Source organism: Centroberyx gerrardi, unplaced genomic scaffold, assembly GCF_048128805.1.
Source record: "Centroberyx gerrardi isolate f3 unplaced genomic scaffold, fCenGer3.hap1.cur.20231027 Scaffold_204, whole genome shotgun sequence".
NCBI classification, from domain to species: domain Eukaryota; kingdom Metazoa; phylum Chordata; class Actinopteri; order Beryciformes; family Berycidae; genus Centroberyx; species Centroberyx gerrardi.
The window spans coordinates 5,001-15,000 of NW_027605402.1; the positions used below are offsets into that span (position 1 = coordinate 5,001).

Consider the following 10,000-nt stretch of genomic DNA (forward strand, 5'->3'; position numbering starts at 1 on the left):
GACCCACTTCCAGTCTGCAGACCCGGCTGAAGCAGAGCCGTTACCATAGCAACCGATCTGGTAAAAACCTAGTGATCCTAAAAACGTTTTGATATTTTGACACCGGATGTTAAAAATACTTTGGTCATTTCATTTCATTCTATTCAACTCGATTCGACTTTATTGATCCTGTGGGGAGACCCCACAGAAAAAATAATACTAGAATACATCAAATGAAAATAGGATATAAATAAAAATAGGGATTTATACTCAACCAACAGTTCCAGCACATATTAATATAAGTAGAAATTTATGAATGAAAATTTTCAATATTTCCCAAACGCACAAAAATGTGACGTTGTGAGATTTGTGCATTACGAAGTGGAGAATTATTAAATTATATATGAAAAAATATAGAATTCTATGTGCAATGCAGAACAATGAGAGGAATATGAGAGTGTGAAACAGAAAATATGTGAAAGATTATACAGGTTTGACAGAAACAGATGATCTGAACTACAGTGAGCAGCAGACCCACTGAGCATGTGCAGAGGTGACTGTGTGTGTCAGCACCTGGAGGAACCATGTGACCAGCTGCATGTGAACTGAAGCCTGATGGTCAGAACAAGTTAAATACACATGAAGACACGTGAAGACAGATGAAGACACTTGAAGACAGATGAAGACACATGGAGACACATGAAGACACGCAGAGACACACAGAGACACGTGGAGACGCTGGAGACACATGAAGACAGATGAAGACACATGGAGACACGTGGAGACACGTGAAGACAGATGAAGACACTGGAGACATGTGAAGACACGCGGAGACACATGGAGACACATGGAGAAACTGGAGACACGTGAAAACACGTGAAGACACGTGGAGACACTGGAGACACTGGAGACACATGGAGACACTGGAGACACATGGAGACACGTGGAGACACTGGAGACACGTGGAGACACGTGGAGACACTGGAGACACGTGGAGACACTGGAGACACATGGAGACACTGGAGACACTGGAGACACATGGAGACACTGGAGACACATGGAGACACGTGGAGACACTGGAGACACGTGAAGACATGTGAAGACACATGGAGACACGTGGAGACACATGGAGACACTGGAGACACATGGAGACACGTGGAGACACTGGAGACACGTGAAGACATGTGAAGACACATGGAGACACGTGGAGACACTGGAGACACTGGAGACACATGGAGACACGTGAAGACACTGGAGACACATGAAGACACGTGGAGATACTGGAGACACTGGAGACACATGGAGACACTGGAGACACGTGAAGACACGTGGAGACACGTGGAGACACTGGAGACACGTGAAGACACGTAGAGACACGTGGAGACACTGGAGACACGTGAAGACACGTAGAGACACGTGGAGACACTGGAGACACGTGAAGACACGTGAAGACACATGAGGACATATGAAGACACATGAGGACACATGAAGACACGTGGAGACACATGGAGACACGTGGAGACACGTGAAGACACGTGGAGACACATGGAGACACTGGAGACGTGAAGACACATGGAGACACATGGAGACACTGGAGACATGTGAAGACACGTGAAGACACATGAGGACACATGAGGACACATGGAGACATGTGAAGACACATGGAGACACGTGGATACACATAGAGACACTGGAGACACGTGAAGACACGTGGAGACACATGGAGACACGTGAAGACACATGGAGACACGTGAAGACACATGAAGACACATGGAGACACTGGAGACACGTGAAGACACATGAGGACACATGGAGACATGTGGAGACACATGGAGACACATGGAGACACGTGGAGACACGTGGAGACACGTGGAGACACATGGAGACATGTGAATACGCATGGAGACACATGGAGACACGTGGAGACACATGGAGACACGTGGAGACACATGGAGACACGTGGAGACACATGAGGACACATGGAGACATGTGGAGACACGTGGAGACACATGGAGACATGTGAAGACACATGGAGACACGTGGAGACACATGGAGACACATGGAGACATGGACCAGAGGAAGTCAGGACGCTTCAGACTGCTGAGGAAACTCCAGTGACACCAGCAGGGAAATCCAGCTGGATCCAGTTGGTTCCACCTGATTTTCCCAGTAGAAGGTTCAGCTGGTTTGTTCCAGCTGGTTTTTATAAGGAAACTGGAACATGTCTGCTGGTGTTTCCTCGTGTCATGACTGCTGGTGTGACTGCTGGTCAGCATTAGATTTCTGACACTTCAAAGCCTTGAGACTTTGATCAGGGCTCACTCTGGTCACGTGTGTGGTTCCCGGAAATAGAAACAGAGTGAGACCTCTGTAGTTCCTCCCTCTCTCTGCTGTAAACACACGTAGTCAGTCCGGAGCGGCAGCTGCTCTCATGTCTCTGTCGGTCTCGCTGTTTAACGGCAGAAACTCTCCAGCTCTCTGACCGCCTCCACCTCTCCGGATGGCCGGAATACTCTGCTTCCAAACCGCGGTCGTCCTGTGCTTCCTACCCCGGGCTCTGGGTGCCGCAGCCCGGCTGTACACGGAGGAAGACCCGCTGCTGATCCTGAACAGCAGCAGCCTGAAGCCGACCGTCAGTAACTCGTCCTCGGCCTGGCTGGTCCAGTTCTACTCGTCCTGGTGCGGACACTGCATCCAGTACTCCAGCACCTGGAAGGCTCTGGCCCAGGATGTCAAAGGTACCGCTGACACTCCGCATGGTTCCTACCAGCCCGTTGCCGTGCCGTGCTCCCTTGCATGGAGAGAACGTCACACCAAAGCCTATTCAAAAATATGACAATTTAATGTAACGATGATTATCGGCAGACATTACATATCTCATAATATCACTCACTGTGTTTTCTGAATAATTCGAAGCTATTCTCCAATCCGGCATACATACAATCCACAAAGCAACAGTTTATTCCAGTAAAATCTCAACTTTTAAAACACACACGTCCACAGTGCTGACGACTGTCCTCCACAGCGTGTGCTGGTTGAAAAGATGAGGGGAACAACAGCCGGACCAGTTCTAAAAAGTAGATATTTTACTTAAATCTGTGCTCCTTCATGTATCTGTACCGAATTTAAGAGTGGCTAACAGAGATTCGTGAAGACCATTAAGTTATCTTCTACCACATATGTATATTTGCCGATAAGCAAAGCAACTATAAACTGACAGATTTGTAAATATAGCTCGGTGTGATGTTCTCTCCATACAACAGAACGGCTCGTATCGGAGCTGGACTAGAGGAAAGTCACGTAACATTAGCCAGAATAAATGCTACTGCCACAAGCAATACTCCATATCCATAATTCATCAGCTGCCGGCTAACATTGTATTTTGTCACCGTATTTCGCTAATATTGACTAAAGTATTATTTGACTAGTTTAGTAGACTAGTTTATCCCACAGCTTGGCCCGGAGGCTATGAGAGGTCAAATAACTATTAAACACGACAGATTCATATTAAATAATCAGCCTCATAACAAACAGCACAGATCATGTTTGGTGTCTGGTTAGCTAGCTCAGCCTCTGTTAGCTAGCCGCTACGTTACATGGAACCTGGAACTGAGCTCACGTTGCCAGGCAACAAAGACAATTCCTGACAGTTCCACTAATATCGCTTCGGGACAAAAATAGTTCCAGGAAGTAAAACCTGAATCAGAGGAGCCTTGAAATAACTCCACACCTAAATATAATAACTTGTATACATCGAACTTTGTGCTAAATAGCTAGCCGTCTGTATAGCAGTGTAACAGCTGTTAGGTTAGCTAGCCGGCTAACAGAGTGGCTCAGTCACACTGCATGAGTCACACTGATCATTTATCTAGATCAGAACCATTTGACTGTATAGATCACTAATCAATTAACTATGAAGATAACTAATCATTTCTACACTATCTAGACCTGACTGTGCCGCTCTGACTGTGATGTTTTTATCTTTACAGCAACATGCAGCCTGACCTGAACCCTCCTGCTGCTTTATTTCTAGTCAGGTTCCATTCTGTCACACCAAACTTCAGTAAGAATCTGTCAGTTTGACGCTTCCCATATCTGGTGGAACATGACTTCAGACATTTTATTAATTGGTGGCATCTTCTGGTGGATTCGGCATACAGATGATCCACCAAGCTGCATTTTATTTTGAAAAAATCTCAACTTTTCAGACTGGTTCCACCGCTCAGCGCCTCCATCCACTGTAGAAGAAGACTGTGGGATGAGAGGCGAAGCAGGTTTTTATGGAAATGAAATGCTGCTTGGTGTATTGGATGCTGAATTAAAGAACGGCTCCCAGCGGTTTGAAAAACATCTTTAGTTTTGTTCAGGTGCTTAATGGAGTTTGGTGTGACGTCCAGGAGAGAACAGAGTGTGTTGTAGTTTAATCCAGTCTGTAACTCTGCTGCTGGTCAGACAAGCTGCGTTCTGATACTGTGCTGGAATGAGAGAGTGTGTGTGTGTGTGTGTGTGAGTGTGTGTGTGTGTTGGAGAGGGAGCAGCTGGTCAACTGAATATCTAATGAGGGAGTTTCTTTGTTGGAGGTTAGAGAGACAAGCAGACAGACAGACAGTTTTAAAGTTCATCCTGGATCCACCTGTCTACATGGAGATGGACAGACAGACAGACAGACAGACAGACAGACAGTCAGACAGACAGACAGACAGACAGACAGACAGACAGTCAGTAGAAATGTAACGAACATTTTAGTTCAGATCAAAGTGAAGACACATTTCATCCCCAAATCAGCCTGAAGAGTAAAAAACAGTAAAGTAAAAGTAAAGAAACAGAAGCAGATCTGTTTCTCAGACTTTGAAACAGATTTAAGAGTCAAACACACACACAGCAGTGAGTGGAGTGTGTGTGTGTGTGTGTGTGTGTGTGTGTGTGTGTGTGTGTGTGTGTGTGTGTGTGTGTGTGTGTGTGTGTGTGTGTGTGTGTGTGTGTGTGCTGTGGCTGAACAGCAGGCTCTCTGCAGTACTGACCGACCGACTGACAGTTTGCCTTGTCAGTCGTCTTGCTGCTGTTTCCTTCCTTCAGAGTTCAGCAGCTCAGCAAGATAACAGAGAAGAAGAGGAAGATGATAGAAAAGAAGAAGAACACAGAGATCTGAAATGTAGAACAGTCACGATGCTTATCTTCACTTTTTTGTGTCGCAATGTTTCGTGTTACACCTCCACTTCATCAGCTGCTGTGATTGGCTGGCATGGAAACCTGCAGACTGTCAGACTGGACACTGGAATCAGCTTAAAGTGTGTCTGTGTGTGTGTGTGTGTGTGTGTGTGTGTGTGTGTGTGTGTAGTCTGCCAGCTGTGTCTGTGTCCCCGGGGAATGGGGGGTGCGGGGGGTGCAGGGGGGTCTTTGTTTCCCAGAGGCCCTCTTGACACTGGCAGCAGGTCCACACACTGGGTGTGTGTGTGTGTGTGTGTGTGTGTGTGTGTGGCAGGCAGCTGGTCGCGAGTTGGGTTATTCCCTGGAGACAGAGAGAGAGACAGACAGGGACAAAGAGACAGACAGTTTCCCACAGGTTGTAGTGTTGGGGGGGGGGGGGGGCTTTCAGATATTTTTATTCCTCTATTCATATAAAGAGTGAACGGCCGTCACTTTCTATTACAGCTGTCAGTTGTCTCTTGATATTGTGGCTGCAGGTTCGTTCAGCAGCTCAGGATCTGATCTCAGTTCAGCTGCTAAAATCTCTGACTAGTAATTCAATGCTAATGAGGCTAGTGTCGGCTAATTTACTGTCATGCTATCATGATCCATTTGATTGTTGTGACTTTAAAGTGATACTCCTTTCTATTTCCTGTCCTGCCTCTCTCTCTCTCTCTCTCTCTCTGTCTCTCTCTCTGTCTCTCCCTCTCTCTCTCTCTGTCTCTCCCTCTCTCTCTCTCTCTGTCTCTCTCTCGTCTCTCTCTCTGTCTCTCTCTCTTTCTCCTCTCTCTCTCTCTCTGTCTCTCCTCTCTCTCTCTGTCTCTCCCTTCTCTCTCTCTCTCTGTCTCCTCTCTCTCTCTCTCTGTCTCTCTCTCTCTCTCTCTCTCTGTCTCTCTCTCTCTGTCTCCCTCTCTCTCTCTCTGTCTCTCTCTCTCTCTCTCTGTCTCTCTCTCTCTCTCTCTCTCTCCCTTCTCTCTCTCTCAGACTGGGACCAGGCTATAGGTATAGCGGTGTTGGACTGCGCTCAGGAGGAAAACTTCGACGTCTGTAAAGATACTGGCATCCACTTCTACCCCACCTTCAGAGTATGTACTAGTACTATAAACTACCTTCAGAGTATGTCCTAGTACTTTAAACTACCATCAGAGTATGTACTAGTACTATAAACTACCTTTAGAGTATGTACTAGTACTATAAACTACCTTCAGGAGTATGTCCTAGTACTTTAAACTACCATCAGAGTATGTACTTAGTACTATAAACTACCTTCAGAGTATGTCCTAGTACTTTAAACTACCATCAGAGTATGTACTAGTACTATAAACTACCTTTAGAGTATGTACTAGTACTATAAACTACCTTCAGAGTATGTACTAGTACTATAAACTACCTTCAGAGTATGTCCTAGTACTTTAAACTACCATCAGAGTATGTACTAGTACTATAAACTACCTTCAGAGTATGTACTAGTACTATAAACTACCTTTAGAGTATGTACTAGTACTATAAACTACCTTCAGAGTATGTCCTAGTACTTTAAACTACCATCAGAGTATGTACTAGTACTATAAACTACCATCAGAGTATGTACTAGTACTATAAACTACCTTCAGAGTATGTACTAGTACTATAAACTACCTTCAGAGTATGTCCTAGTACTATAAACTACCTTCAGAGTATGTCCTAGTACTTTAAACTACCATCAGAGTATGTACTAGTACTATAAACTACCATCAGAGTATGTACTAGTACTATAAACTACCTTCAGAGTATGTACTAGTACTATAAACTACCTTCAGAGTATGTCCTAGTACTATAAACTACCTTCAGAGTATGTCCTAGTACTTTAAACTACCATCAGAGTATGTACTAGTACTATAAACTACCATCAGAGTATGTACTAGTACTATAAACTACCTTCAGAGTATGTACTAGTACTATAAACTACCTTCAGAGTATGTCCTAGTACTATAAACTACCTTCAGAGTATGTCCTAGTACTTTAAACTACCATCAGAGTATGTACTAGTACTATAAACTACCATCAGAGTATGTACTAGTACTATAAACTACCTTCAGAGTATGTACTAGTACTATAAACTACCTTCAGAGTATGTCCTAGTACTATAAACTACCTTCAGAGTATGTCCTAGTACTTTAAACTACCATCAGAGTATGTACTAGTACTATAAACTACCATCAGAGTATGTACTAGTACTATAAACTACCTTCAGAGTATGTACTAGTACTATAAACTACCTTCAGAGTATGTCCTAGTACTATAAACTACCTTCAGAGTATGTCCTAGTACTTTAAACTACCATCAGAGTATGTACTAGTACTATAAACTACCATCAGAGTATGTACTAGTACTATAAACTACCTTCAGAGTATGTACTAGTACTATAAACTACCTTCAGAGTATGTCCTAGTACTATAAACTACCTTCAGAGTATGTCCTAGTACTTTAAACTACCATCAGAGTATGTACTAGTACTATAAACTACCATCAGAGTATGTACTAGTACTATAAACTACCTTCAGAGTATGTACTAGTACTATAAACTACCTTCAGAGTATGTCCTAGTACTATAAACTACCTTCAGAGTATGTCCTAGTACTTTAAACTACCATCAGAGTATGTACTAGTACTATAAACTACCATCAGAGTATGTACTAGTACTATAAACTACCTTCAGAGTATGTACTAGTACTATAAACTACCTTCAGAGTATGTCCTAGTACTATAAACTACCAGAAGGTTGTAGTTGATGCTGATGATGGTCTCACTCTGTGGAGGGCAGAGTGTTGTTGTCATGACAACGCTGAACAACAGAGGCCAGCACTGGACCAGTAAAACCACACAGACCCTTCAGGTGTTGAGCTGTGTTGAGCTGCGTGTTGAGCTGTGTTGAGCTGTGTTGAGCTGCATGTTGAGCTGTGTTGAGCTGCGTGTTGAGCTGTGTTGAGCTGCGTGTTGAGCTGTGTTGAGCTGCGTGTTGAGCTGCGTGTTGAGCTGCATGTTGAGCTGCGTGTTGAGCTGCGTGTTGAGCTGTGTTGAGCTGCGTGTTGAGCTGCGTGTTGAGCTGCATGTTGAGCTGCGTGTTGAGCTGCGTGTTGAGCTGTGTTGAGCTGCGTGCTTGAGCTGCATGTTGAGCTGTGTTGAGCCTGCGTGTTGAGCTGCGTGTTGAGCTGCGTGTTGAGCTGCGTGTTGAGCTGTGTTGAGCTGCGTGTTGAGCTGCGTGTTGAGCTGCGTGTTGAGCTGTGTTGAGCTGCGTGTTGAGGCTGCGTGTTGAGCTGTGTTGAGCTGCGTGTTGAGCTGCGTGTTGAGCTGCGTGTTGAGCTGCGTGTTGAGCTGTGTTGAGCTGCGTGTTGAGCTGCGTGTTGAGCTGTGTTGAGCTGACGTGTTGAGCTGCGTGTTGAGCTGTGCTGTTTGAGCTGTGTGTTAATCTGTATATTACTTCCTGTCTCCTCAGTACTTCCGGGCTCACAGCCGGCCGGCGGACCTGGGATCAACCTACAGAGGTGAAACTGACTCCAGATCTGCTCTGAACCACAATGTCTCATTCCCAACAAGAGACTGCATGAACTTTAGCACCGTCTGAAACCTTGTTAGAGCAGATGAGGTCAGCAGCTGTAACTGACCATAAAGTTATATGAGAGAAAACATTTGAAACACTCACAGTTATTACTGGAGGATGTTGTTCTGACCTGGGCAGAAAGCTGATTGGCTGTCATCTTATTCTTCTTCTGGCTCTTCAAAACACACAACGCCAAGCAGCAGCATTCTGCATAATGACAGGAAGCATTTGAGCAACACAAAGTGCTTTAACTCCTCTGAAGTCATCCATCTCCCAGCCAGCAGAGGGCGACTTCACATCACTTTACATACATTACATACAGAAGCAGCATATAAATGAGAATGGAGCAAATTAGGTTCCTAAATAAAATAATCAGATACATTTGATCCAACCTGAAAGCTTCTCCTCTGTCTGTTCTGAACAGCCGGTGTCTGGCAGCTCTTTCCTGCCGCACAGGAAGTGATGCGTTTTACGTTTCCGGTTTGTTTGGCATAAACAGAAGAAGACGAACTGGGTAGTTAGCATGAGCAGCGAGAGCCGCCACGAAGGAACAGACGGAGAGAAGAGAAACTGTAGAACTGAATCAGTAGAATTACCAGTTTAAAGAAGAAAACAGGTTTCCTGCTCCAGCAGAACAGAGAGAAACACCTTTAAAAATGTCTGTCTCTGTCCCTGTCTGTCTCTTTCTTCCTGCCTGTGTCTCTCTCTCTCTCTCTCTATTCCTGTCTGTCTCTCTCTCTCTCTCTCTCTCTTCCTGTCTGTCTCTCTCTCTCTCTCTCTCTTCCTGTCTGTGTGTCTCTCTCTCTCTCTTTCTCTCTCTCTTTCTTCCTGTCTGTCTCTCTCTTCCTGTCTGTCCCTCTCTCTCTCTCTCTCTCTCTCTCTCTCTGTCTCTCTCTCTCTCTCTCTCTCTCTCTCTCTTCCTGTCTGTCTCTCTCTCCCTGTCTGCCTATCTGCCTGTTTGTCTGTCTGCCTGTCTGTGTGTCTGTCTCTCTCTCTCTCTCTCTCTCTCTCTTCCTGTCTGCCTCTCTCTCCCTGTCTGTCTGCCTGTCTGTCTGCCTGTCTGCCTGTCTGTCTGTCTGTCTGCCTGTCTGTCTGCCTGTCTGTCTGTCTGCCTATCTGTATGTCCAGGTGCAGACAGAGAGATCCAGACAGTGAGACAGTTGATGGTGAATTTCCTGCAGAACCACACCAAGCTGGACTGGCCAGACCGCTGTCCTCCACTGGAACCCTCCAGGTACAGAACACAGCACAACA

The 10,000-nt window shown here is 45.2% G+C and overlaps 1 protein-coding gene and 1 pseudogene across 1 annotated transcript; one reads left to right on the forward strand and one right to left on the reverse strand.

The window, feature by feature from the left end:
• Window positions 1–700: 700 nt before the first annotated feature.
• On the reverse strand, window positions 701–2,048 carry LOC144538466 (uncharacterized; annotated as a pseudogene).
• A 395-nt stretch (window positions 2,049–2,443) lies between these two features.
• Window positions 2,444–9,980, forward strand: LOC144538467 (sulfhydryl oxidase 2-like; the record flags this gene model as incomplete). The annotated part of the gene is made up of 4 exons (XM_078282522.1): window positions 2,444–2,717; window positions 6,151–6,251; window positions 8,642–8,690; window positions 9,875–9,980. Coding segments are annotated over exons 1-4 (494 nt in total), but the record flags the coding sequence as incomplete, so codon positions are not given.
• Between the last annotated feature and the right edge of the window lie 20 nt (window positions 9,981–10,000).